The following is a 27,867-nucleotide window of genomic DNA, read 5'->3' as shown; positions in this document are numbered from 1 at the left end:
GTCCCATCCTTTTTTTGGACTTAGGCTGGGGTAAATTCTGCGTGCTCATGTCCTGCTGCCTTGACTAGCGTAGGCCTGGCCCAGCCGGGTAGAGGGACTTACTCCTGTGTTTCCCCAGCTGAGCTGGGATGAGGGGGGTTACACCACCTCAGCTGGGGCAGCCCATGATCTGCCTGTCCTAAACTCACTCATCCTGATGGTTGGCTTAGATTGCGCTGTTACAGAGGCATAGACAGAACCCCAGTTCAATGAACAGAAATAGTTTCCACTGAATGTCTAGATTTTAAGAGGAAAATAGGCATAGGAGAAAATAAAAATGTTTTACGCAAACTGGTTGATTAGCCCTCTTTTACAAGTGATGACAGACTTCCATAAGGTTCAAAGTGCACATTATATGCTACAAGAAAGTACACATCCCAGGTAAAGAAACAAGGGTCAACACTTTCGTTTGTGACTGAAGTGGCCTATCAGCCTTTGATGAGAACTGCAATGAAGTTTGCTTTCTTATATGAGATCTTGGTATACACTGAACATGGTATATTTTGCTCTGGCTGAGGCTCTTTCCACATTCCCAAACACAGTAATACCTCGCATTAACGTACTCAACGGGACCAGAGCGAGTACGTAAACCGAAAATGTCCTTAAAGTGAAGCACTACCTTTTAAAACTTTTTCTACCTCTCCTTCATGCGGAGCCTCAAAGCCCCACGCTAAAGCCTCTGCTGCTGCGCTGGCGCGCCTCCCAGCTGATCACGATCACGCCTCCCAGCTGATTTGCGCTGGCGCAATCGCGTCTATTTCCATCCCCACACGCTAAAGCCTCTGCTGCTGCGCTGCGTTTCTGGAGAAATACAGGCATATGGAGCAAGGCGACATTAAGTGAAGCGACGTTAAGCGGGGTATGCCTGTATTAATTTGAGGAAGGGGGAAGCGTCTCTCTCACGCAAATTTTCTAATAAGGGGTAATTTTAGCAATAGCGTTCTTGCTTAATCTCAGAAGTTATACGCTGTTTTTCCTGCACAAGTTCTCTGGTAGGATGTACGATCGATACACCATCTGAAGCCATTTCAACACGCCAAGACATGACAGGTCTTTCTACCCTTCTGTGAATTCTATGATGTCTGTTTAGTTCTGTTTTTCTGTAAAAGCTCTTTCCGCATTCCAAGCATTGGTATGGTCTCTCCCCTGTGTGCACTCTTTGATGTGAAGTGAGGGTTGCACGCTGCCTGAAGTTCTGTCCACACTCCTGGCATTTATATGGTTTCTCTCCTGTGTGGATTCTTTGGTGTCGAATAAGATTCTGTTTGTCACAAAAACTCTTCCCACAACCGGTGCAGTTATAGGGCTTCTCTCCTGTGTGAATTCTTTGATGGGAGGTAAGGTTCACCTTGTGACTGAAGTTCTTTCCACATTCCAGGCATTTATATGGTTTCTCTCCTGTATGGATTCTTTTGTGGGTATTGAGATGGGATCTATCGTAAAAGCTCTTCCCACAGTCTGAGCAGTGATAGGGTTTCTCTCCTTTGTGGACTCTCTGATGGGCAGTCAGGATGAAGCTCCGATGGAAGCTCTTTCCACATACCAAGCATTTGTACGGTTTCTCCCCCGTGTGGATTCTTCGATGTAAACTAAGGTATGTGCTCTGGCTGAAGTTCTTTCCACAGTCCAGGCATTTATATGGCTTCTCTTCTGTGTGATTTTTCCAGTGGACATTAAGGTTTATCTTGTGAATGAAGCTTTTCCCAAACACTGGGCAGACATTCCTTCTTGTTCCTTTCTGTTTTTCTTGATTAATTGTGATTTCATGCAAGTTCTCACCCTGGGAAGTATTGGATTCACTCACCCATGTCTCCATTAGGCTTCTTTCCTGGTCTTTTAGTCCCTCTGACTTTCTGAAGTGCTCTTCCATGTCTTGAAGCTTGTTTTTCCCACATGGTCCGTCGTCTTTCTTGCTTTCCCACTTACCACCTGTTGGAACAGAAAGAGGAATCTAATAAGAGAACAACGGGGGAAGAAATGTTTGAATTAAGGATCACATCCAGTCCAGTGCTGTAGAGTATGTGTGGCTCTGCCTCCTTAGCTGTTGCAAGTGCTTCGGCTAACCCCCACTTTGGTTCATTTGGAGTTGAAGGAGTGGCAAGGGCCTCGAGTATTCCGGATTAGATTTTCCACCCTACACCCGGTTTTCTGACTCGTTGTGCCTTCCTAAATACTGTGAAATGAGGACAAGAAGCAAGGGCCATCTTTTGGCACTTTCGGGGGAACGTGAAGACCCTGAATTAAATATCATTTCATTTCTTGGCAGATTTCCCTCTTGCCCAGCAGAGCAATCACATTGTTCAAAGACAGCATTAGAAAGCAGAACTAGTTGCTTTTTTCTGACTGTCAGCAAGAAATACACACACAATGTGGTATCACCTCATAACCAGACCCCTCCTTTTCACATTGATTTGTAACATGGAAAGTGTATTCAAGAGCAGGATTGGGGACCCAGGATGGCGATCTGAGCTCCAACATGTGTAACTACGCTCTCAAGGAACACAGCGCAGGACTGCAGGCCACAGATCAGGAACAGAGTCTGTGTCTCAGTGCAAACCTTGAGGCAAAGAGATTCCTTCCTGCATTTTGGCCAGAGCGTTCACATAGCTCCGTCAAAGACTTAGAGCAGGACCACATGACCCCAGCTGTTCCTAGACCATACCATTTCAGGCTCCTATTGCAGGATCCACAAGTTTTAGCTAGGGCTGGGGAAGCAGAAGAACTTTACCCCAAGTATCCACGGGCTGTAGGCAGGCCCAGGACTGCATTGTTAATCTCGATTCCGTGCCCACCCCATTCCAAAAAAACCCAGCATTGGATGCATTTTAAAGCTTTGGGTCTGCTTTCGAATAAAGCAACTTTGGATTTTTTTCAAAAAGGAGAAATACAGATGTAAACATGGTTCTCCTTGTAGTTCAGGTTTAAACCCTGATCTCTCTCAGTATCCACTCACCTTGGTGACAGAGAAGTCAGAGAAATTGACTTTTCGCCTGTCTATCTCGGCATATCAGAATTACCAGGATGACCAGAGTGCCCATCAGACCCAAACCAGGTCTCCAGGCCATGAGAAACACCTTGGCATCTGTGGGTGTCCCCTCAGCCACACCTCAGCAGAGGAAATGAAAGCCCAGCGTTCCCTCTTTGGGAACATTCCGCTCTGACCAAGGGCCACCAAATATGGGCTTTCCCCTTTGTGAAGAGGTCCCAAATCCGGCCAGGCCAGAAGACAGTGGAATAGGTGCAGCAGCCACCTCTAGGCCACAGACCTCCCAATGAAATCTTCACTTGCAATAAACACGGCAACTTCACATTTTAACTCAGAGCAAACGAGGGAGCCTTACCTAGAGAGGTCAGGTTCCCCAAATCCTCCACCAAGACTTCCCTGGGCAGGGCGCTTTGGCTGGGATGCAGTAGAGCCCACTCCTCCTCCTCCTCCTTGGTGAAACACACAGCCATTTCCTCAAAGGACAGAGAAGCCTGACAGGGGAAGGCAACATTCCGTATGAACAGGGAAACCCAAGGTGGGTGGGAAAACTCTTCCTCCTTCACTCACAAATTCTCCTTCACTCAGAAATCCTGTGGTGATAGGCAGTAGCTCTCTGCAGTTCCAGATGGGGGTCATCCCAAGCCCTACCTGGAAATGTTGGGGACTGAAACTAATTTATGCAAAGCAGATGCTCTGCCACTGAGCTACACCCCTTCCCAAGAAGGGGACAGGATAGAAGCGTTCCAGTAAACAAATAAGCCTTCCTAAAGAGGCTCTTTGACAGTGATAAAATGTTCAGATTTTTATCCCACCCTTCCTCCAAAAGGCTCAGGGCAGAGTCTATGGCTTTCCATCCCTTCCATTTCATCCTCACAACAGCCTTGTGAGGTAGATGCATGCGACTGCCCCCTGCCCCCCTAGTGAGCTTCCTGTGTAGGGACATTAAAATTGATCCTCCTTAGTCCAATTCTAACTTAGAAAACAATTTGCTTTGCCCCCCCCCAAAGCTGGAGGCCCGAAGAGAGCCTGAGCGGACCGTGCATCAACAGTTAATGTTCTGCAACAAGAAGATCGTTTATAGAGACAGTAAGGTGTTCTAAAAATACAGTGTCCTTGCATGCCTGCCCTGTCTCTTGGAACCACCAGGTTTTAACATCCTCACCTGCTCCTCTTCCTGCTTCTTCCCCTCAGCCTGGCTCAGGAGGAAACCTTCCGCCAGAGCCACCGCCTGGGAGCTGGTCTCCGCTCCGCACTCCCTGACCCAGCTCTCCATCTCCGGGGGGAGGACAGCCAGGAACTGCTCCAGGATCACCAGGTCCAGCATCTGAGCTTTTGTGTGCCTTTCCGGCTTCAGCCACTGACGGCAAAGGTCGTGAAGTCGGCTGCAGACCTCCCGCGGTCCCTCGGCCTCCTGGTAGCGGAAATGCCTGAAGTACTGGCCTTGACCGTCTGTGCTGCCAGCATCCCTGCCCAGGGCCTTCTGTACTTTTCCATCCTGGAATTCCCCACTGCGAGGGCCTTTTCCTGTCTCCTTCCCAGCTTCGTGACCTCCTTGGCTTTGTGCATCCATTTCGCTCTGTGCGCTCGAGCACAGCTGCGACTGGTCCAGCTGCTCCCTTGTAAGTCTAGAAAGGAGCAGAGTATTACTCGGAGGGAGCCTTTCTTCCCAAGGCAGCCTGAGGCATTGAATCTGCCCAGAAGATCACCCTCTGTATGGGAGTGGCCAGGGGCTGAACCTGGTGCGTACATGGTTGTGCAGCTGACACATGAAAAATGATAACAGGGTATGAACGGGCAAAAATACAGGCTGAATGTGAGCATTATGTGACCAAAGGAAACAAAGCCCAGCTGGAGAGAAAGGCAACGAGGGTGAGAGGTAAGAATGAAAGGAAGAGTGGAACGCGATAAGGCTGGCAGAGAACAGCCTCAACGGGGCATCTGGACGAGAGGCTAAAAAAGGCAGCCAACTTTCTGGGGTCCAACGGAGAACAGAACATCAGGATCAATTTGAAGCAACTCTCCCACTCTGCCAAAGAACCCCCCCCCCTCCAATCAGAAGGAGTGATTTGCTCAACCCTTGTGTGCTGGCAAACATATTATTATGATTGCATGGGCTTGATATTATTGCTGATTATTATTAATAATAATAATAGTATTTCTTAAAGGTCCTTCACCCTAAGGTCCCAGGGTCGATTACAACAACGTCAATATCATTATTATAATTGTTACCGGCCTTTCACCCTAAGATCCCAGAGTGGATTACAATGCTAATAACAATAATACTTCTTAGTGGCCTTTCATCCTAAGGCCCCAGAGTGGATGATGATGATGATGGTAATTCTTACTGGCCCTTCACCCTAAGGTCCCAGGGCGGGTTACGCCAATTTAAAATGCAATGCTTAAAAACAGCTGTAAACCGCGTTGCAGTCCGAGGCATCCTTGGGCGGCTCCTGATCCAAACCCGGGCGACCACCCCGACCCCCGAGCAGCCCGAAAGGGCTGGAGGGCTCCCTTCCTCGCACGACTCTTGCTGATTCCCCCCCAAGAGGCATTTCAAGGGAGGAAGGGAGGCTGTGGCGAACCCTCCGTGGGACTCCCCCCCCCCAAGTCACCAGGGCCCGGGCGAGGTCCGTTCCCACCAGGTGCCCAGGGCGCGGGGCAGGCTTTTGCATGCCAGGAAATAAAAGGGGGGGAGCGAGACAGGACTTCTGCCCCCTTCCGCGACTCCCCCGCGCACCCTCCTTGGCCCGCCCTTCCCAGCGGAGGCTTCCCGAGGGGCCCGGCGGCGCTCGCCCCCCCACCTCCAGAGGCTGCCCCCTTGCAAAGGGGTCGGGGGGGGGGAGCTGAAAACGAAAAGAGAGTCCGGATGCCTAGAATGTCTTGGAAAGAGGCACTTCCTTCCTCTCCCCAGGTCGTTCCCCCCCCGCCGCCTTTTTCGGGCGTGTGTCAGATTAGGCTGCAAAGTGCATTGCGTTAAACGTAAGGACCCTCCTCTCCCCCCCCCGGAGGGTGCAAAGTGAGGGAGGGTCTGCCTAGGAACAAGAGGGAGGGGGGTTTCACTCCCTCCTCCCCTCGCGGGCGCTCCAGTTTGCTCCCCCGCCCCTCCTCGGAGCGGCACCTTGCAGCTGCTGCAAGTATCGGGGGTCGCACAGCAAGGGGGTGCGGAGAGAGAGACGGGAGGGGGAAAGCAATGTGGGTAGGGGTTTTTGCAGGGGGGGAGAAAAAAAGACCAAAAGGCTGGGAGGGCACTCCGGGTTGGGAGGGGCTTGGAGCGCTGAACCCAGGAAGGCGCCGTGCACTGAGCTCCATCTAGGCCAGTACTGCCTGCTCTGACTGGCAGCAGCTCTGCAGGGTTTCAGGGAGGGGGCACCGCCAGGGATCCAACCTGATGCTCACTGCGGGACGCCCCCAAGCAGGACCACAAGAGCGCGCCCCCCCTGTGGCTCCCGGAAACTGGCGTTCCGAAGCATGCTTGCCTGTGACCAGGAAGGGAGAGCGTAGCCATCACGGCTAGTAGCCATTGATGCAGGGGGTTGGACTCGATGGCCTTACAGCCCCTTCCAACCCTACGATTCTAAGATAGCCTTATCGCCCATTTATTTGTTAATCCCCTTTTAAAGCCATCTAAGTTGGCGGGAGCGAATCCCATAGCTCTTGTGCTGTGTGAAGAAATACTTTCTTTTGTCTGCCCTGAATCTTCCAACGTCATTGGATGCCCCCCCCCATTGGGTTTTAATATTACAAGAGGGGAGGGGGAACTTTGCAGGGCATGGCCATCATGGCTAGTAGCCACTGATCGCCTTATCCTCTATGAATTTGTATAAACTGCTTTTAAAGCCATTGCTGGCCATCGCTGCCTCTTGTGGGAGTGGATTCCATAGTTTAACTGTGCACTGTACTAATAAGTCCTTTTTTTTTGGTCTGCCCTGAATCTTTCAACATTTCTAGTGTTGCAAGAGCAGAAAAACTCTTCTCTACCCACTTTCTCCAACCCGTCCATAATTTTATTAACTTCTGTCATGTCACTGTTTGCTCGCCTTTTCTCTAAACGAAAAAGCCCCAAATGCTGCAACCTTTCCTCATACGGGAGTCGCTCCATCCTCTGCAGTATTCAAAAGACATGAAGGAAAATTCACAGCTTCCTGAACATCAAATTAAAGTTTATATTCCCTTGAACCCCCCAAATACACACTGGATTACTCCATGTTGTGTATCTCCATGGTCAGAGGGTTCCCACTACAAGCAGAACAATGAAGTTATTTACACTTTGGGCCAGAACAAATCACAAGCCCAAGCAAATGAGATGCATGCCACCTGGGCCAAAGCGTCACGGATGTGGGCAATGATGCAAAACGAAAACAGTCAAACCATACAGAAAAAAAATGAATGTGCTTTGGGCAAGGACAAATCATACACCCCAGTAAATGGGAGAGGGTCCTCTACAAGATGCCAATGCATCCTACCTGGCCCAGAGCTTCCTGTCTGCACATGGCATAAATAAAAACAAAAATAGCCAAAATATGTAGTCTGGGGATACTCCTGGTTTGTGGCTAGAGGCTCAGGTGACCTCAGCGGCTAGGAGTGCCTTTTACCAGCTTCAGGTGGTAAGATAGCTGCTGCCGTTTCTGGATGCAGATAGCTTGATTACTGTTGTCCATGCACTGATAACCTCCAGGCTGGATTACTGTAATGTGCTGTATGTGGGGCTGCCCTTGAGGTTGGTCTGGAAGCAGCAGCTGGTGCACAATGTGGCAGCTCAAATACTCAGTGGGGCAGGGTATCACCAATATGTCACCCCACCGCTGAAAGTATTGCATTGGCTGCCCATTAGCTAAGTTCAAGGTACTGGTTTTGCTGTATAAAGCACAACATAGGGAGTGTTGTGGCACCTACCCTTTGAAATTCACTCTCCTTAAATATTAATTATGGGAAACAACAAAGAGTCTTGTGACATCTTTAAGACTAACATGTTTGTTATGGCATGCATTTTTTTTTTGGAGCAGAGACGATTTCATCAGATGCATGCAATGATGATGAAATGGCCTGTTGCTCACAAAATCATGTCATCTCTCCACTAGAGCTGTTCAGGAAAACTAGGTTTCAGATTATGTGCAACTGGGACACTTGCATGCAGCTATAGCTTTGGAGATAACAGATCATCTTATTTTGTTCCAAGCAGATTCTTGCAGCACTAATTTATTTGCCATTGCCCTCTGAACCCATGCAGAAGACATTGCTTGTTGCTACTGAAGGTTGTTAAATCTGAAGCATGTCTGGCATTGAGCGTGCCTGGATTATATGGAAAATATCTTTTGAAGTCTTTACGTGTGTATGTACACTCAATAGAGTAGTTTATGTTCAGAACAGCTCCAATCCAAGTCCCAGTCAATGTTTACATTTGTCAAATTTTTCAGTGGAATACTTGTTTATATTAACGGTTGATGCTGTGCTATTCAGTTGCAAAAGGCTATTGGAATATTTTAGGGAAAGAGTGATATGCAGATATATACGTTATATAAAAAAAACCCAACTCATTTTATCCCTTGGCTTTTGTTTTTTGTGCATTTCTCAACCGCTGGAAGGAAAAGCGGCGGGCTACGATTACTAAAGCATGCTTTTTCATGTGAGAATCTACTTTCTATATGCAACTCTGACCAGAGTTTGGGATCTTTTTTGATGCTGAGACCCAAGGTTATTTAAGAGTTAATTAAGTAAGTTTTATTATGTTAAAGAAGTTAGAATATTGATTTAAAAGACAGTAAGTAAAAACAGACTTCCATTAAGCAATGTATTGTTATAGGATTGTGGGGTTGGTCTGGATGGTGTTTTATGAGTCCCCTCCTCTACTGGTCAGACCAGTTTTCTTCCATAAACTAATAGATTGTGGCCTCTTTGTTCGCTGGATGGACCAATTTGCATATGTAAGGATGTGGTCCAGAGTAGTCCTGTAGCTATGGGTAGTCTTTCCAGAGAGAGGCCCTCCTCCCCCTCTCCCATCCTGAAGCCCAGAGGCTTGTGTTTTTTTAATTAGTCTGAGGTGAAGCTGGAAAGACACAGAGAGGCCTGCTCTCCGTGCTGAATCCAAGGCCATGGTTTTGGGGTGCCTCCCTAGAAGCCTAATGGGGAAGCAAGATCTATTGGACTGTCCCTGCTGCCAACCCCTCCATCTTATGCTCAGGTTGTATATATGTGTTAATAAAACCAAACACCCGAAAGACACCACAGTCTTGGCTGACCCTCATTTTAAGGAAAACAATCTTTGGTAAGTCCTGGAACCCCTGGAAGTCTTGCACTATTCAGACACTGGGGTGCACATAACACTGGTTAGTGTTACGTGGGATTGAGTTTCCTGGAGCAAGGTGTGCCTGAGTCAAAATGGAGGAAGGAATAGCAGCAGCCCTGGAACTGATTAAACTGATGTGCCAGGAGATCCAGCTGCAAATAAACAGCTTAAGAAAGAGCATCAGAAAAATCAGCAAAAGCAATGGTAGAATCAGGAGCACTGGCTGCAAACAGAGCAGATGTGCCAGCAGGCCCCCCGGGGCTAGAGGACCTTGAAAGCATCTTTGAAGAGAAAAAGGAGAGTCCATGTGAGGAGGTGAGAGCCTGGCCTGATCAGCCACTACAAGGGCACTCAGACTCGGGTGGCTAACAAGATCCAGGAAGTGGATGGGCAGCTGGAGGGCTTAGACTATAAAGAGTTGCAGTCAGTGGTGGAGGAGGAAGGGGCTTTAATTGTCCAGGAACCTGCCAGCAGGGAAGCCACTGGAAAGATGGAGGTGAAGCCCCAAGAATTGGGGGAGGACAGGCTGGAAAAGGAAGAAGAAAAGTGAAGTACATGCTCAAGACGAGCCGTTTCCCTCTTAACACCATGATCCCAGGCTGCAACCCAACACTACCCTGGGCTATAACATCTCTGAGAATTATTTCGATACAAGAATGACTTACAATGCCACGCTAGATCTGTTCTCCTGGGCAGGCAAATGTTCCAAACGCCAACTGTGCAAGACAGAATAAACTGCTGGTTTTCATTGAAGGGGTTGACTCACAACACCTCCATCCCAATTTCAACAATGATGGGCATTGACAAAATCCCTCAGGTAGGAATATACATCTGCCAGCACCCACACCCACAGTGTAGTTAAAGAAAAATGTACAGACATGGAATATCAACACTGTTTTGGGGGGAAAGTGTATAAGAATTAATCTTGATTTATTACAGAACCTTTACTGTACAGTGAGCATTCATACGACTTGACTCCTTGTGAGTTCCTCCAAGCATTTAAATAATACCCCCCACCCCCAGATATTTTGATGTTCCCTGTGATGAACTCTGGATGAAATTCTTTCCACAGACCACACATTTCTATGATTTCTTCCTTCTGTGGATTCTTTTCTATGTAGGAAGGCTTCTTTTTTCACTGAAGCCCTTTCCAGCATTTATACATTTGATTTCTCTCACTATGTGAGTTCTTTGATGTTCAGTATATTCCATCAATGAAGGTCTACAAACTTTCCATACATTGATGCAGTTTCTCACCAATGTAGGTTCTTTGATGTGAACAAAGACCATTGGGCCAACAGAAGGCGTTTCCATATCCTATACATTTACATAGTTTCTCTGTTGTGTGTGTGTGTGTGTTGTGTATATTAAATGTTGAACCCTAACTGAAGCACTTTCCATGCTCCATATATTGAAATGGTTCCTCCCTTAAAATCTTTTTTGTGACTGAAACTGATTCCATGTGCCCCACATTTATACAGCTTCTCTCCTGCGTGGATTCTTTGATGCTTAGTAAGTGTTCCACGAGCAATGAAGCTCTTTCCACACTCCATGCATTTAAATGGTTTTTCCCCAGTGTGGATACGTTGATGAACCTTAAGAATGGCTTTCTGACTGAAGCTCTTTCCACATTCCTCACATTTATATGCCTTCTCTCCTGTGTGAGTTCGCTGATGTGAAGTAAGGTTTGAACCTTGACTGAAGCTCTTTCCACACTCCATGCACTTATAGGGCTTCTCCCCTGTGTGGATACGTTGATGAACCTTATGACCTGCTTTGTGACTGAAATTCTTTCCACACTCTATACAATGAAATGGTTTCTCCCCTGTGTGAGTTCGGTGATGTAAAGTAAGCCCAGAACCCTGACTGAAACTCTTTCCACATTCCATGCATTTATATGGTTTCTCCCCTGTGTGTGTTCTTTGATGAGAACTTAGGTGTCCACTCTGACTGAAGCTTTTTCCACATTCCATACAACTATATGGCTTCTTTCCTGTGTGTACTCTTTGATGGTTAGAAAGTCTTCCACTACCAAAGAAGCTCTTTCCACACTCCATGCACTTAAATGTTTTTCCCCCTATGTGGATATGTTTATGAACCTTACAATCTTTATTTTGTCTGAAACTCTTTCCACACTCCTCACATTTATATAGCTTCTTTCCTGTGTGGATTCTTTGATGTTTACAAAGTGTTCCACTAGCACTGAAACTCCTTCCACACTCCTTGCATTTAAATGGTTTTTCTCCTATGTGGACACGTTGATGAACCTTAAGAATGGCTGTCTGACTGAAGCTCTTTCCACAGTCTATACAATGAAATGGTTTCTCCCCTGTGTGAGTTCGGTGATGTAAAGTAAGCTTTGATCCCTGACTAAAACTCTTTCCACAGTCCTCACATTTATACGGTTTCTCTCCTGTGTGAGTTCTTTGATGTACACTAAGGTTTCCACTCTGACTGAAGCTCTTTCCACATTCCATACATTTATATGGTTTCTCTCCTGTGTGTCTTCTTTGATGTTTAGAAAGTGTTCCACTATCAAAAAAGCTCTTTCCACACTCCATGCACTTAAATGGTTTTTCCCCTGTGTGGATATGTTGATGAACTTTACAACCAGCTTTGTGACTGAAGCTCTTTCCACACTCCATGCATTTATATGGCTTTTCTCCTGTGTGGACACGTTGGTGAATGTTATGATGTGTTTTGTGAATGAAACTCTTTCCACACTCCTCACATTGATATGGTTTCTCTCCTCTGTGGATTCTTTGATGTGAAGTAAATTCTTCATTCACACTAAATCTCTTTCCACAGTCCTCACATTTATATGGTTTCTCTCCTATGTGAGTTCTTTGATGAGAAGTAAGGTGTCCACTCTGACAAAACCTCTTTCCACATTCCATGCATTTATATGGCTTCTCTCCTGTGTGGATTCTTCGATGTATAGTAAGTATTCCATTATCCAAGAAGCATTTTCCACATTCCATGCACTTAAATGGTTTTTCCCCTGTATGGATACGTTGATGAACTGTATGATGTGCTTTCTGACTAAAACTCTTTCCACACTCCTCACATTTGTATGGTTTCTCTCCTGTATGAGTTCTTTGATGCTTTTTAAGTGCTCCCTGTTCACTGAAGCACTTTTCACATTCCATGCATTTAAATGGTTTCTCCCCTGTGTGGGTTCTTTGATGTTTTTTAAGTGCTCCCTGTTGACTGAAGCATTTTCTACACTCCATGCACTGAAATGGTTTCTCCCCTGTATGAGTTCGTTGATGTAACATTAGGTATGATTCCCAACGGAAGCTCTTTCCACACTCCATGCATTGAAATGGTTTTTCCTCTGTGTGCATTCTTTGATGTTTTTTAAGTGTGTCCTGTTGACTGAAGCACTTTCCACACCCCATGCATTTAAATGGTTTCTCCCCTGTGTGGATTTTTTGATGTTTTTTAAGATTGCATCGTTGATTGAAGCACTTTCCACACTCCAGGCATTTAAATGGTTTTTCCCCTGTGTGGATACGTTGATGAATCTTACAATCTGTTTTGTAACTGAAACTCCTTCCACACTTCTCACATTTATACGGCTTCTCTCCTGTGTGGATTCTCAGATGTTTGCTAAGTGTTCCACTAGCAATGAAGCCCTTTCCACATTCCATGCATTTAAATGGTTTTTCCCCTGTGTGGATACGTTGATGAACATTACGATCTGCTCTATGACTGAAGCCCTTTCCACACTCTGTACAATGAAATGGTTTCTCCCCTGTGTGTGTTCTTTGATGATTTTGAAGTGCTCCTCTTTTGCTGAATCCCTTTCCACATTCCATGCATTTAAATGGTTTATCTCCTGCATAGACTCTGCAATTAATACTAACTTTTGATCCTTCCTCGAGTATATTCCCAAACATGGCAATCTTTTCCCTTGTCTTTGCTTGCTGATCTTCTTGAAGGATTAGGAGTTCGTCAGTACCTGAAGAAACAAATTTCTTCATATCGTTCTTTGACTGGTTCCCCTCTTGCTTTTCTGGTCCTCTTTGATTACAGAGCATTATTTATTTATTGTTGCTTCAGGCTTCATTGTTTCCAATGGCACTACAGATGCGCCTCTACAACTCCCGTTGTGTCCATCACCTGCGTAGGGGTGGAGGGTGGGGAGAAGAAAATCCTGTTAGCATTTCCAGAAAGAAGTTGAGGATCTCAGCACACATCCACTTCAATGAGCTCCTACTCGTATTGGTGCTTTTCATGCTTGAGTTTTTGCTGTCTCCTGGGATGCAACTGTGGTATCATTTTCACAATATGTCATGGGTGGAAATGGAAGCAAAACCAGGGGAAGCAACTGGTCAGACAGAAAGGCAGCTTTGGCCCAAGCTCTGCTCTACAAAGGTTAGTGCTGTTGTTCTGTACTGGAAGGGGAACGCCTCACCTGCTAACACCCAGTAGGTTGGGTATTTCACCTGCAACCTCTGGTTCTAGTCTAGGGTGGAACTTGCAGAGGTGGAAAGGGGGATCAGAGGAACAGAGATAGGCACCATCATATGAGTTCTTCAGACTCAGGAGGCACTGAGAGATGAGGTCCTCTGAGGAGAGAAGAGTTACTTCAGCTGAGGAGCAAAAGCTGAATTGAGGGCTTTACAGGGCCTTGCATTGCATACAGACAACTGGTGATGCAGGGGAAAAGCAACTGGTGCCTGATTGCTGGGAATCCAGTTTGAGACACCCATCCCAATGACTTACCATCCCCCATCAGTTTCCCTAAACAATATTGGGCAGGGAATCTTCTGCCTGATCTTGTGTCTGTCTTCTGTCCTGGTGGAAATTCTTTCCCCAAGTATCTCTCACTGTCCTTTCTCTGAGTGGCCAATTAATCAGGACATACCTTTTCTGTTCTAGCAGGGAGAAGTTTCAACTAGTGCCACTGAGAGACAGGTAGAAAAGGTCAGTTTCTCCTGGGCCTGGAGTGAGCAGGGGGCCTGGCCATGCGGTGCGAGGGGGACCTGGCAAGACATGCCTACCTTGAGTGCCCAACAGCACCACAGATACAGTGGGAACACAAACCAGCCTGCACCTTGGTTTCATATAGCTGAGGTATAGATGCCCACGGGCTATGCTTTCTGGAAGATGGACTGCTGGCAAGTGATGGGTTAAACCTCACAAGGACTGGGAAGAATGTGTTTGGACACAGCATAGGCTCTGATGGGGCCCAGTAATAGTCTTCATAAAAATATAGGAAGAAGCCATGCAGTAAATCACAAGGTCTTAAATGTCTGCATACTAATGCCCACAGAATGGGAAACAAACAGGACAAACTTGAACTCTTAATACAGGCGAGTAAATATGACTTGATAGATATAACTGTAACTTGGTGGGATGACTCCCATGACTGGAATACAGCAATTAAAGGACATAACTCTTTCAAAATAGCTCCAGGCGCTATTGGATGAAACTGATTATCTAGATCCATTTCAGTCGGGTTTTAGGCCTGGTTTTGGCACTGAGACAGCCTTGGTCGCCCTGTACGATGACCTATGTCGGGAAAGAGACAGAGGGAGTGTAACTCTGTTGATTCTCCTTGATCTCTCCGCGGCTTTTGATACCATCGACCATGGTATCCTTCTGGAGAGGCTCGCGGAGTTGGGAGTTGGAGGTACTGCTTGGCAGTGGTTCCGCTCCTACTTGGCGGGTCGTCTCCAGAAGGTAGTGCTTGGGGAACATTGCTCGACACCGCGGGCTCTCCAATATGGGGTCCCGCAGGGGTCAGTTTTGTCCCCCCTGCTTTTTAATATCTACATGAAGCCGTTGGGAGAGGTCATCAGGAGTTTTGGAGTGCGTTGTCATCAGTATGCTGATGACACGCAGCTCTACTTCACCTTTTCACCTTCTTCAGGTGAGGCTGTCGATTTGCTGAACCGTTGCCTGGCCTCGACAATGGACTGGATGAGAGTTAACAAACTGAAGCTCAATCCAGACAAGACTGAGATGCTGTTGGTGGACGGGTTCTCTGATCGGATGGTGGATATATACCCTGTCCTGGACGGGGTTACACTCCCCCTAAAGGACCGGGTTCGTAGTCTGGGAGTCTTTTTAGACTCTTCCCTCTCACTTGAGGCTCAAGTAGCCTCGGTGGTTAGGAATGCGTTTTACCAACTTCGGTTGGTAGCCCAGCTACGTCCCTATTTGAGTAAAGAGGACCTTACATCAGTGGTACATGCTCTGGTAACCTCACGTTTGGATTACTGTAATGCGCTTTACGTAGGGCTACCTTTGAAGACAGTTCGGAAGCTACAACTAGTGCAAAATGCGGCGGCCAGATTGCTGACAAGGACCAAGCGGTCCGAGCATATAACACCTGTTCTGGCCAGCTTGCACTGGTTGCCAATATGTTTCCGGGCTAGATTCAAAGTGTTGGTATTAACCTATAAAGCCTTATACGGTGCGGGACCACGATACCTTGCGGAACGCCTCTTCCGATATGAACCGGCCCGTGCACTACGTTCTGCTACGAAGGCCCTCCTCCGGGTTCCAACTCACAGGGAGGCCCGGAGGGTGATGACAAGATCTAGGGCCTTCTCAGTGGTGGCCCCCGAACTATGGAACAGTCTCCCCGAGGAAGTACGCCTGGCGCCGACTCTGCTCTCCTTCCGGCGCCAGGTCAAAACCTTCCTATTCTCTGAAGCATTTTAAGTTACACTGATTTAATTTTTAAAATGTTTATTGTATTGGATTGTTGATTGTATTTTAGTATTATTTTGTTATTCATTGTATTTTTATGCTATTTTATGTTCACCACCCAGAGAGCTATTGCTAGTCGGGCGGTATATAAATTTAATAAATAAATAAATAAATAAATAAAAAGAACAGAAGGAATAGAAAGGGAGGTGGAGTCGTACCATATGTTAAAAGTATATATCCCTGCACAGAAATACAGGTGGATGAGCTTGGCAGCTACACAGAGAGTATCTGGATTAAAATTAACAGGGCAAGGAATAAAAGGAATATGGTGGTTGGAGTCTATACTGACCACCCAATCAAGGAGAAGATGAGGGTGAAATGCAAATTACCAATGCTTTGAGGAGGCATGATGTAGTAGTAATGAGGGTCTTAAATTACTCCAGTATCCGATGGGAGACAAATTCTGCCGAGTACGGCCCCTCCAAGAAATTCCTGACTTGTGTTAGTGATAACTTTCTCCTACAGAAAGTGGAGGAAGCAACTAGAGGATCAGCTACCCTTGACTTGATTCTAACCAAAAGAGATGACTTGGTAGATGAGTTATGGGAACTCTGGGGGAAAGTGACCATGCTATACTTGAGTTCTTGATTTTAAAGGAAGAAAAGCTGAGCCGTACGCATACCCTAGACTTCAGGAAAGCTGATTTTAATAAACTCAGAATAATGATAAATATGGTCCCATGGCAAGCGACCCTTATGAGAAAAAGAGTCCAAGATGTGTGGGAGTTTCTAAAAGAGAAAATTCTAAATGGTGCAATGGCAAACAATTCCGGCAAGAAAAGAAAGAGGGAAGACAGCAGAAGAAGCCAATGTGGCTTCACAGAAAGCTTAGAGAATGCCTGAAAACAAACAAAAAAAGACACATACAGGAAGTGGAAGGAAGGCCAGGCCACAAAGGAAGAATACAGACAAGTAGCACGGAATTGCAGGGATGGCGTCAGGAAGGCTAAAGCTGAGAATGAGCTGAGGCTAGTGAGAGATGCCAAAAGCAACAAAAAAGCTTTCTTCAGGTACGTCCATAGTAAAAGACAGAGAAAAGAAACAGTGGTACAACTACTCAATGAGGATGGCAAAATGATAACAGATGACAAAAGTAAGAAGTGCTCAAATCCTACTTTGGTTCAGTCTTCTCCCAAAAGAGGGTCCATGACCCTCCTGGTAAATGTGAAGTTGAAGGGGCAGGATTGCAGCTTGAAACTGATAAGACCAATATAAATATATATGTAATAAATAAATAGTGAAAAAAATGAAAATGGACTGTCTTCAAGTCAATTCTGACTTATGGCGACCCTATGAAGAGGGTTTTCATGAGGCTGAGAGGCAGTGACTGGCCCAAGGTCACCCAGTGAGCTTCATGGCTGTGTGGGGATTCGAACACTGGTCTCCCAGGCCGTAGTCCAACACCTTAACCACTACATCACACTGGCTCTCTTTACATTTACATTTAATATTTACATTTTTGTAAATATTTCTGATGTGTATTTTGTATTTGTGTTTTTTTGTGAGCCTCGAGGGCCTCTTTGGCCAAAAGATGGTGTAGAAATAAACCATAACATAACATAACAACATAACATAATTCCAAAATGACCTCTCCAAACTGAGTGAATAGTCATTAAAACAGCAAATGAAATTCATTCTTAGGCAAAAACAACCCCTTGCGGTTTAAGAATGTACCTATAGTCCACAGATATTTCTATGAAACTTTAAAAAGCAGGGAAATTGGGCAGCTATAGTGAATGCACCAGGGGAGCAGGAGACCTGACCTCCTCTCTGAGATATTGGACTGCCCTACAAATTTGTCAAAATGCAAACACCATTTGGGTTGGTCTTTCACAGTCCAATCCACTTCCTGTGTAGCTTGGAAGAATTTGGTAATGTGCCTCTGAGCATATGGTGAGTGGTGGCAACACCTGCAATCAGCCAAATTACCGAAACACAAGACGTGCTGTGCTGGGAAGGAGGTGAGGGGGTGCAAGGAGAAGGACAGAGGGAGAGGAAAAGCAGGGTAATTTGTATCCCGCCTTTCCTCCCAGCAGGAGCCCAGGGTGGCAAACAAAGCACTAAAAACTCTTTAAAACATCGTAAAAACCAATCTTAAAATACATTAAGACAAAACAGTGTTAAAAACATTTTTGAAAAAACTTTTAAAAAGGGTTAAAAACATTATTAAAAAACATATTAAGCAATTCTGACACAGACACAGACTGGGTTAGCGCTCAACTTAAAAGGCTTGTTGAAAAAGAAAAGTCTTCAAAAGGTGCCGAAAAGATAGCAGAGATTGTGCCTGCCTAATATTCAAAGGGAGGGAATTCCACAGGGTAGGTGCCGCCACACTAAAGGTCCGTTTCCTATATTGTGCAGAATGAACCTCCTGGTAAGACGGTATCTGCAGGAGGCCCTCACCTGCAGAGCGCAGTGATTGACTGGGTATGTAAGGGAGAAGACGGTCTTTCAGGTATCCTGGTCCCGAGCTGTATAGGGCTTTGTACACCAAAACTAGAACCTTGAACTTGGCCCAGTAGCAAATGGGCAGCCATTTGCATGTTTATTGAGTTCAATGGGATTTACTAACATGCAGTCATGCTTAGGATAGGTTAAACTGAATCTGGGGAAGGAGGAGAAGGGGGAGGAGAGAGGATGAGTAAGGGAGGGGAGATAAGCAAGGGAAGCAGGGGGAGGGGATTGGAAGGGAAGGGGGTGAGGGGATGGGACTGGGAAGGAAGGGGCAAGAGGGAGGGGATAGGAGGGAAGAGGAGAGCAGGTTTAATCATCTGCATGCTTTTTGAATTCAATGGGATTTACTCCTGTGCAATCATGCTTAGGATAGGTGAAACTGATCATGGGAGAGGAGGAGGGAGAGGGGGAAGTGAGGAGGAGGAGGAGGGAGGGAAGGAGATTGGGTGGGTGAGCACTAGGCAGAAGGGAAGCCCCTTTCCTTTCCAAAAGGAAAACATTGTGAACAGTATCATTTCTTTTCAGGGTTCCCCCCAGCTTTTTATTCGACAGCAGGCACATGTTGTCTCCCATCCAAATTCAAACCAAAGCTGTCCCTGGCCACATCCACACCAAACCTTTATTCTACTTTAAACTGTCATGACTTCTCCCAAAGAATCCTGGGAAGTGTAGTGTGTGAAGGGTGCTGAAAGTTGCTAGGAGAGGCCCTATTCCCCTCATAGAGTTACAATCCCCAGAAGAGGGGCTGACTGTTCAACCACTCTGGCCCTGGAGCTCTGTCAGGGGAATAGGAATCTCCTCTCAGCACTATAATAGACATCAATGTTAAATTTCTTAAATTAATTAAAAATTGGCCAGGCATTTTTTTTAACTTTTAAATTGCAGAATATGAAGGTCAGAGTATGGGGCAAGATTAGTTATAGGATTACAGGTACTCTGTGAACATGGCTGATTTTTAATTAATTTCAACAGATTATGAGAACTCTGCTAGATAAAGGTCCAAAAGAGGTCTGGATTTTTTTCTTATTACACTTTTCTCTTATTATACTCTCAATTCTCTCTGAGCGATTTGTGTATCACTGTGAAAACTTAGAGAGTTGTTAAGCAAGTGTTTCTGAGTTCAGGACTATAAGTTTTGTAAGGTTTTGTTTTGAAATGAGCTTATGAGAAACAGCAGAATGGCATGGGGGTATTTTCAATTTAGCATGGCAGAATGTTAAAAATCCCCATTGGCTATAGTATACAGCCACGACAAGTGTAAAGTTATGCATATTGGAGCAAAAAAATCTCAATTTCATATATACGCTTATAGGGTCTGAACTGGTGGTGAGTGACCAGGAAGGAAACCTTGGGGTCAGAGTGGATAGCTTAATGAAGATGTTGACCATGTGCAGCAGCTGTGAAAAAGGCAAATTCCATGCTGCAGATCATTAGGAAAGGTACTGAAAATAAAACTGCCGATATCATAATACGGTTGTACTAATCTATGGCGTGGCGGCATTTAGAATACTGTGCACAGTTCTGGTGTCCTCACCTCAAGAGGGATATTGTAGAGCTGAAAAAAGTTCAGAAAAGGGCAACAAAAATGATCAAGGGGGTGGAGCATGCCCCTGATAAGAAAATGTTGCAGCATTTGGGGCTTTTTGCAGACTGCAATCTTATTTTTTCAGTGTTGATTTGCAAATTGTAAAATGGCAAAACATTGCAAACTAAAAGGAAAAAATGTTTTGCTTTGGAACTACAGGTACATGTTGCTTCAGAGTGGGAGAATCTGCCCCCCCCCCAAAAAAAATCCCCTGCAGTATTCAGCAAAGAACAACTGCCACCTATATGAGGTTCTAAGGGTGATGAAACTTCCCCAAATTTATTTTCTGTACGTTGGATTTCAGGCCAAATGGCACTAATTGAAAGTCATATTTCAATCCTTTTGAAAATTCAAATAAAATAATTAGGGGAGCCAGGTTTGAAGTGAGGGGTGGGATTGTTATGTTAGCTCAAAGGGGACACAAGTTAAAAACAATTGAGAAACACTGGCTTAGATTGTTAACAAAGATAGGAGAAGACTAACAGTTTGAGACCTTGCCTGTCCTTTGACAATCATTTCAGAAAGAACAGTCCTTAATATTTGCCTTTTTCCACTCTTCGCTACCACCTCTCCTTCTATTTGCCCCATTAATCTGGTAGGGAAAGAAGGTTTTAAAACCCTGACCAGGTCCATGGGGCTTTTGTAGAACTGCCCACCCATTTACCCCCATTGCTGGGAAGTTCCTATGTTCATCTTTAATTTGGAAAGTTGTGCATTTATTTATTTGCTTTTTACATTTATGTCCCACCTTCCCTCCGAGGAGCTCAAGATGTTGTGGCATATCTGGTTCTCCCCCTCCTCATTTGATCCTCACAACAACCCTGGGAGGTAGGTCAGGCCGCAGTGCCTTATGGTAGCACTACATCCTCCAACTAATCGCTTGAGTACTTTAGAAAGGCGCTTTTTCAACCTTTCAGCCAAAGCTCCTTTGTAGGTAGTACTAATAACATTACATCCACCAGTGCTATGTGTTTATTCTGCACCTACGTGTCAAAGGCGATTTCTCTTATTTAATATTTTTTATGAAGGTTTCTCAGGTGGAGTATTATGCTACATCTGCTTATAATAATAATAATAATAATAATAATAATAATAATAACAATAATAAATTTTATTTGTTGGTCGCCTATCTGTCCAGGTTAGTGGACACCCTAGGCGACTTACAATAATAGAGAGCAGTACGTAATACAAAATAAAATACAAGCAAACACAATCATAATCCATTTAAAACCAATTTCTATTTATATGGACCATTTACGTGAAAGCGTTGTTTCCTCTGCATGTAAGCCCTGTGACGTAGAAGTATCCTCTATGTGCCATTTTTGTACTCCAACAAATGCATTTTAATAGACATTTTTCTTTGACAAGAGGGGGTTGCCATATTTTAAAGAGGTGGGCCCACGAAGGAGGAGAAGCATGGTTTGAGGAAAGGGAGGGGACAAACGGTTCACAGATACCCTAATCAGAGCTTGGAAAAGTTACTTTTTTGAACTACAACTCCCATTAGTTCAATCCAGTGGCCATGCTGGCTGGGGCTGATGGGAGTTGTAGTTCAAAAAAAGTAACTTCTCCAAGCTCTGCCTGTGCTCAAGGGCCCCCACAAACTTGGAGCTGGCCCTCATTCTTGCCAAACAGGTTGACTGGGGTGGGGGGAGGAAGGAGATGCAGGGCCCCAACCCAAATATAATGTACCAGGCCCAGGAAATCCTGTTGGCATAACTCACCAACTCTTTCCCAGCCTCTGATGCAGGACGTGGCAGCAACCTGGTTGGGATGCTCAGATGTCGCTGCTGCCGGTGGTGATGGGAGAGACGCAGGAAACAGCCTTCGCAGGACGCCCCCCCTTCCTTAGACCCTCTCTAGCATTGCAGATCTAGCCTCTTTAAAACTTTCAGAGAGGAACTCGCACATCAGGACCAGCTGCAGGTTCCTGGGAGGAAGGGAATAAGCAAAGGGCACCTCAGAGCCCCTAGAGGGATATTCCTGCCCCAGACATTTGGCTGCCTAAATCTCTCTTTCCTACAAACAAAAGCACATTTTCTCTCCCCCTCCCTGCTTCCACATGCAGACACTTCCAAAGCCCACTCCTTTCCCTTCTTGGGAGGGGGGTTTAGGGGCTCCTGTGCACCCAAGAGATGATTTGGGGTGCCTTTGATATGCCTACATCACCCCCTTCCCTCCCATGAATTGGGTGTTCCTTTCCTCCTGGACCCCACCACACAGGAAAAGGGGGAAGGTGTAAAAGCCAGAATGGAAATGTATGGGCCCTTTATAAAAGAAATGTATGCCAAAACCAATGGGATGTGCTCCGAGGCACTTGAGGATGGAACATTTAAGAACCAAATGCCGTCCGATATTATATTTTATCGTGCCTTTAGCAACCCACACAGACCTGAACTTACAAGATCTGAACAGGCTGGTTTGTAACAGATGCTATTGGAGGTAGCTGATTCATAGGGTCGCCATAAGTCGAAATCGACTTGAAGGCACATAACACCATCACTAGAAGCTAAAAGTGATGAAACTGAGGTTATCATACTTTGAACACATCATGAGAAGACATGATTCACTAGAAAAGTCAATAATGCTGGAAAAAATAGAAGGGAGTAGAAAAAGAGGAACGCCAAACAACAGATGGATTGATTCCATAAAGGAAGCCACAGAGCTGAACTTACAAGGTCTGAACAGGGTGGTTTATAACAGATGCTATTGGAGGTCGCTGATTCATAGGGTCGCCATAAGTCGTAATCAACTTGAAGGCACATCACAGCATCACTAGAAGCTAAAGTGATGAAACTGAGGTTATCATACTTTGGACATATAATGAGAAGACATGATTCACTAGAAAAGACAATAATGCTGGGAAAAACAGATGATGGATGCATGGACTGCCTTCAAGTCGATCCTGACTTATGGCGACCCTATGCATAGGGTTTTCATGGTAAGCGGTATTCAGAGGGGGTTTACCATTGCCTTCCTCTGAGGCTGAGAGGCAGTGACTGGCCCAAGGTCACCCAGTGAGCTTCCTGGCTGTGTGGGGATTCGAACCCTGGTCTCCCAGGTCATAGTCCAACACCTTAACCACTACACGACACTGGCTGGGAGTAGAAAAAGAGGGCCATACAAGAGATGGATTGATTCCATAAAGGAAGCCACAGACCTGAACTTACAAGGTCTGAACAGGGTGGTTCACGACAGATGCTCTTGGAGGTCGCTGATTCAGAGGGTCGCCAGAAGTCGAGATCGACCTGAAAGCATATAACAGGAAACCAACCCACATGCCATCTGGAAGAGAATGGAATGGCCCAGAACGGCATCTCCAATGCATTCCAGTGATTCTGCCCTCAGCCTCTTTTAAAAAGGGCCCCTTTCATCCCGCCCCCAGGAAAGGGCATAGAAAAATATCCCAAGGGTCTTTATATATCTCCTCTCCGCTTAAAAACGGCTCCTTTTCTCCTGCCTGCCTTTCATCTCTGCCCCCTTGGCCTGCCTGCAGCTTTTGCATTGCAGACCTCCCCCACAAAAAAAACCCTTTGATGCATCATTTGTTTCAGCCTGGCTGGGGCAATCGGGGGGAGGGATGGAAAGAGGGCCAACTTCGGGGAAGGGACGTGTCTGTGGGTGGGGGTGTTGTACCCCCTTTCTTCCTAGATCAATGAACCCCCTGCAGGGTTCTGGGGGGGGCAAGGAGCAACCAAGGGAGCCTCGAAGGGCCATTCCCCCCAAAAAGGGCCACGTGGTCTGACCTTGTCTCCCCACCCTATTCCTCGGCTGGGCTTCTCCCCTCCCAACACTTAGATCTTCCCCCCGCCCTGCACGGAGTCTCCCCCACGGCCCCCTTGGCGCGGCTCACCCCTCTCCCTTGGGGCTGAATCCGTTCCAAACACGCGAAAGCGGAGCAGCCGCCCAAGTTGTGCAGGTGGAGTGCGGCTGAAGCCCCCCCAAGTGGTGGAGGAAGTGTCATTTTCCCAGGCCTTTCTAGGCTTCCGAGCTCTCTCGCTTTCTTTAACCCTGAGATGGACTTTGCCCACCCCACCCTATGCATGGCTTGCAAGGACAAGGAGCGTCCCTCCGCGCCGAGAGTCTGGCAGGAAGCCCAAAAACGCAGAGAGGGATCCTTGGCACGGATTTATTTGCACTTGCACTTGGCTTTGCAGCTAGCCTTATCGGGACATGCACCATAGGGGCACCATCTCTTGAACGGTGTGATTTCTTTACCCGTGTCTGTATGTGTGACATTCACAGAAATCACAGACTAGTAGAGTTGGAAGGTGCCTCTAAGGTCAGTGCAGGGATCCAACTTAAAGCATTGTTGTTGTTATATGCCTTCAAGTCAGTTTCGACTTATGGCGACCCTATGAATCAGCGACCTCCAAGAGCATCTGTTAATATTTTCAATTTCCAGGAGGAAAACCCCTTGTCCATCAAGTACTTTCTATAACCCAACTCCTTTTGAGCTCTTTGTGGCTAAAGTAGATTCTCTTGTAGTCTCCATTTCTCTTCCTCATTAACAAATGGGGGAAAAAAGATAATTCGCCAAGGTTTAAGTTTCAACTGACCTTTGATATCTCTCCCATTGCAAGTAATCCAAATTAAAATAGTTAAGAAGGTGAGCTGTATGTGGGTCTTGTGCCTAAACTAAGACTCTTTTAAGCATTGGAACTTGTAGTCCTAGGTCTCGTTCTCCACTCCGTTCGTGGTCAACCTCCAACTCCTCAGTGGTTTCCTCACTAATGGGAGCATTTTGAGACACTTGTGGAAAATCTCTAGCACTCTCTTTATCCAGAGAGGGTCTTTTGCTGATCAAAGGAAGACTCCTGTTCAGCATAATTACTGCTTAAATTTTTTCTGATGCGGAGCTCGCTCAGGAACCGCGATCCGCCACGGGTGCTCACCCGGAAGTCAAGCCATTTTGGATATTGACTGTGCCGAGATATTGATAATCCTTGACAAGTTCAATGTCCTTGCCATCAACTTTAAAGTTACAGAAATCCCGCATGTTTCTATGGAGTAGCTCACTGCTGTTCATAATAGCTCCAGATGTGTGTTTTATGTTTTGGGATTCAGTCCAGGTCCTTGTCAATGTTTATATTTGTTGAGTTTTATATATAAATTGTATATATTAATGGCTGATGCTATATTATTCAGCAGCTAAGGGTACTGGAATATTTTAGGGAAAATGTGATGTGCACCTCACATATTAGCTATAAAAGACCCTCATTTTATGTACCCTCATTGATGTACACCGCCCAGAGAGCTTTGCTATGGGCGGTATAAAAATTGAATTAAATAAATAAATAAATTTTATCCCTTGGCTTTTGTTTTTGAGCAATTCTCCACCACTGGAAATAAAAGTGCTGAGCTATCATTACCAAACTTGCTTTTTCATGCAAAAATCCACTCCCCACACATGCAGCCGTGACACAATTGAGGGTCTTTTTGATGCATAGCAAAAAGGATGCCCCATGCCTCATCCCATTGGCATATCTTCTGCCTCATCTCTCTCATCCACTGAGAGTATCTGGATTAAAATTAATGGGGCAAGCAATAAAATGAATGTGGTGCTTGGAGTCTACTACCGACCACCCAATCAAGGAGAAGATGAGAATGCAACTTTTGAAAAGCAAATTGCCAATGTTTCAAGGAGGCATGATGTAGTAGTAATTGTTGTTCAGTAAAGCAAGTTATGAGACTCACAGACAGGGTTTTCAGTGAAAGAAGGAAACCTGCAATAAATGGGTTAAACAGAGCAAGAGGGGTTGCCAGGTTCCTCAAGGCCAGCAGGTGGTTGGCAAGGGCAACCTGGTAGATAAGAAGCTGCTCTTGCAGAAGCTCTGGTGTGGGGGAAAGTCATTTTGTGTTTAATGCTTTTTGTCAGTAAAGACTCTTACAAGATACTTGCCTGGCCTGGCTTATTTACTGAATCTATCCGGCACCAGAATTTCTTACTTGTGCGATATCTATACGCACACACCAACAGGGGTTCTGGGCCCAGCTTATCACACAAAGTAAGGGGTTCAAGTGTCGTTTACGTGACGTTGCTGCAGAGAAAAGAAAGTGCAAGAAAGAGGCAAGTAAGAGTGGACAACATGGCTGTAAACCTGTCATCCGGGATGCCGATGGAGAGACTGAATGCTGTAAACTACTCCAGCTGGAAATGGAGAATGAGAGCAGTTCTGATTAAAGAAGATTTGAATGATGTTGTAGAAAAAACCCCTCCGGCAGCTCCTTCAGCAGCGTGGACGAAGAAAGATGAGAAAGCGAAGGCTTTTATTACTCTGGGGCTGTCTGATTCTCAACTGTTGCTGGTGAGTAATGAGCCGACAGCTAATCAAATGTGGGAGAAGCTAAGGGCCGCTCATGTGCAGCAAACCGCAGGGAGCCGGCTGTGTTTAGCGCGGAAGCTTTATCAGATGCGTTTTACAGATGAAGTGACTATGACAGAGCATCTGGCTGAATTTTGTAGATTATTTGCTGAACTTCAAGATAGAGGAGTACATCATAGTGACATTCAGATGGTCTATATACTGTTATCTTCATTTGATCGAAAATGGGATGTACTGGTCTCTAGTTTGGAGACTTTACCAGACAGAACTTTATCTCTGGACTTTGTAGAGCAGAAACTTCAACAAGAATGGAATAGGAGACAAGAGAGTAAGAGGACTGAGATAAAAGAGACTGAGGCTGTACAACAACAACAATATCAAATAAACAGGCAAGAGAATAAAATATGTTATTTTTGTGGGTCCCGGGGACATATACAGAGACATTGTTTAAGTAAGAAGAGAAATAACAGGGACTTTGGACATCGGAAACCAAGCGTGAACTTTATTGCTAAGGAGGATAATAAACTAATTAACTCTAAATGGCTTTTCGACAGCGGGGTGTCTAATTGCCTGATCACAGACTCTAGTTTATTTTACACATCAAAGCCAGTGCAAGAGAAGATTTATCTGGCTGACGGATCAACTCAGGACACAATTGCAAGAGGCACGATCAGATTAAGTAATTTGGGAACTATATTGACAGATGTGTTATTAGTTTCTGGTTTAAAATATAACATACTATCGGTGAGAAAACTAGCTCAAATAGGTTGTAAAATTACATTTGAAGGGAATAGATGTTTTGTGAGAAAAGATGGTGAAATCTGTATGCAAGGGAAATTACAGAACCAAATGTATATGGTAGAGAGCAAGCTTGATGAACCAAAATATGTCAAAAAGGGTGCATTCATAAGACAGTACATGATATTAAACAAGCTGCTGTGAAGAAATGTGCTGTAGAACAACCATCCCAGGAGGACGTTTCAGCCTCAATCAATACATCAGGTACACAAAGAGATCCCTCTAATTTGGCTGATATTGCTCAATTACCTCGTGCTCAGCAAGAAAAGTGGAAGGCTGCAATGCAAGAAGAACTAAATGCCATAAAGAAAAACCAAACATGGTCACTATGTACATTGCCAGAAGGAAAAAAGGCTGTGGGATGTAGATGGATATTTAAGAGAAAAAAGAATAGTGCAGGTATAGTCACAAGATATAGAGCCCGCTTAGTAGCGAAGGGCTACACACAGATTTATGGCACTAACTATGATAATGTGTTCGCGCCTGTAGTAAAATTCGAATCAATCAGGCTGTTACTAAAGATTGCTGCTATAAGTCAAATGCAGGTGTTCCACTATGATATTAGCACTGCCTTTCTTCATGGAGAGTTAACAGAAGACATTTACATGGAACAGCCAGCAGGGTTCACCGAAACACCAGGCTTAGTTTGTAAATTACATAAATCATTGTAT

The 27,867-nt window shown here is 45.4% G+C and overlaps 2 protein-coding genes across 3 annotated transcripts; both read right to left on the bottom strand.

The window, feature by feature from the left end:
- Nucleotides 1-365: 365 nt before the first annotated feature.
- Nucleotides 366-24,011, bottom strand: LOC133381767 (zinc finger protein 345-like). Of its 2 annotated transcripts, XM_061621188.1 has the most exons (5): nucleotides 23,926-24,011; nucleotides 23,243-23,320; nucleotides 21,797-22,002; nucleotides 10,958-13,433; nucleotides 366-1,681 (listed from the first exon to the last, which is right to left on the bottom strand). In XM_061621188.1, the coding sequence occupies exons 4-5, from the start codon at nucleotides 13,349-13,351 to the stop codon at nucleotides 968-970; spliced, it is 3,108 nt and encodes a 1,035-aa protein (XP_061477172.1). In that variant the 5' UTR covers nucleotides 13,352-13,433; nucleotides 21,797-22,002; nucleotides 23,243-23,320; nucleotides 23,926-24,011; the 3' UTR covers nucleotides 366-967. The 2 variants fall into 2 exon arrangements, with proteins under 2 accessions (XP_061477172.1, XP_061477171.1); XM_061621187.1 differs by lacking the exons at nucleotides 366-1,681; nucleotides 23,243-23,320 and adding an exon at nucleotides 22,748-22,854 and having other exon boundaries at nucleotides 10,290-13,433; nucleotides 23,926-23,990.
- On the bottom strand, nucleotides 1,814-5,846 carry LOC133381781 (zinc finger and SCAN domain-containing protein 31-like). Its single transcript, XM_061621244.1, has 3 exons — nucleotides 5,827-5,846; nucleotides 4,188-4,650; nucleotides 1,814-1,968 (listed from the first exon to the last, which is right to left on the bottom strand). The coding sequence occupies exons 2-3, from the start codon at nucleotides 4,593-4,595 to the stop codon at nucleotides 1,876-1,878; spliced, it is 501 nt and encodes a 166-aa protein (XP_061477228.1). The 5' UTR covers nucleotides 4,596-4,650; nucleotides 5,827-5,846; the 3' UTR covers nucleotides 1,814-1,875.
- Nucleotides 24,012-27,867: the final 3,856 nt, after the last annotated feature.

This window comes from Rhineura floridana, chromosome 3, assembly GCF_030035675.1.
Source record: "Rhineura floridana isolate rRhiFlo1 chromosome 3, rRhiFlo1.hap2, whole genome shotgun sequence".
Lineage (NCBI taxonomy): Eukaryota > Metazoa > Chordata > Lepidosauria > Squamata > Rhineuridae > Rhineura > Rhineura floridana.
Note: the sequence above shows the minus strand (reverse complement) of the source record. Positions and strands in the feature narration are given on the sequence as shown.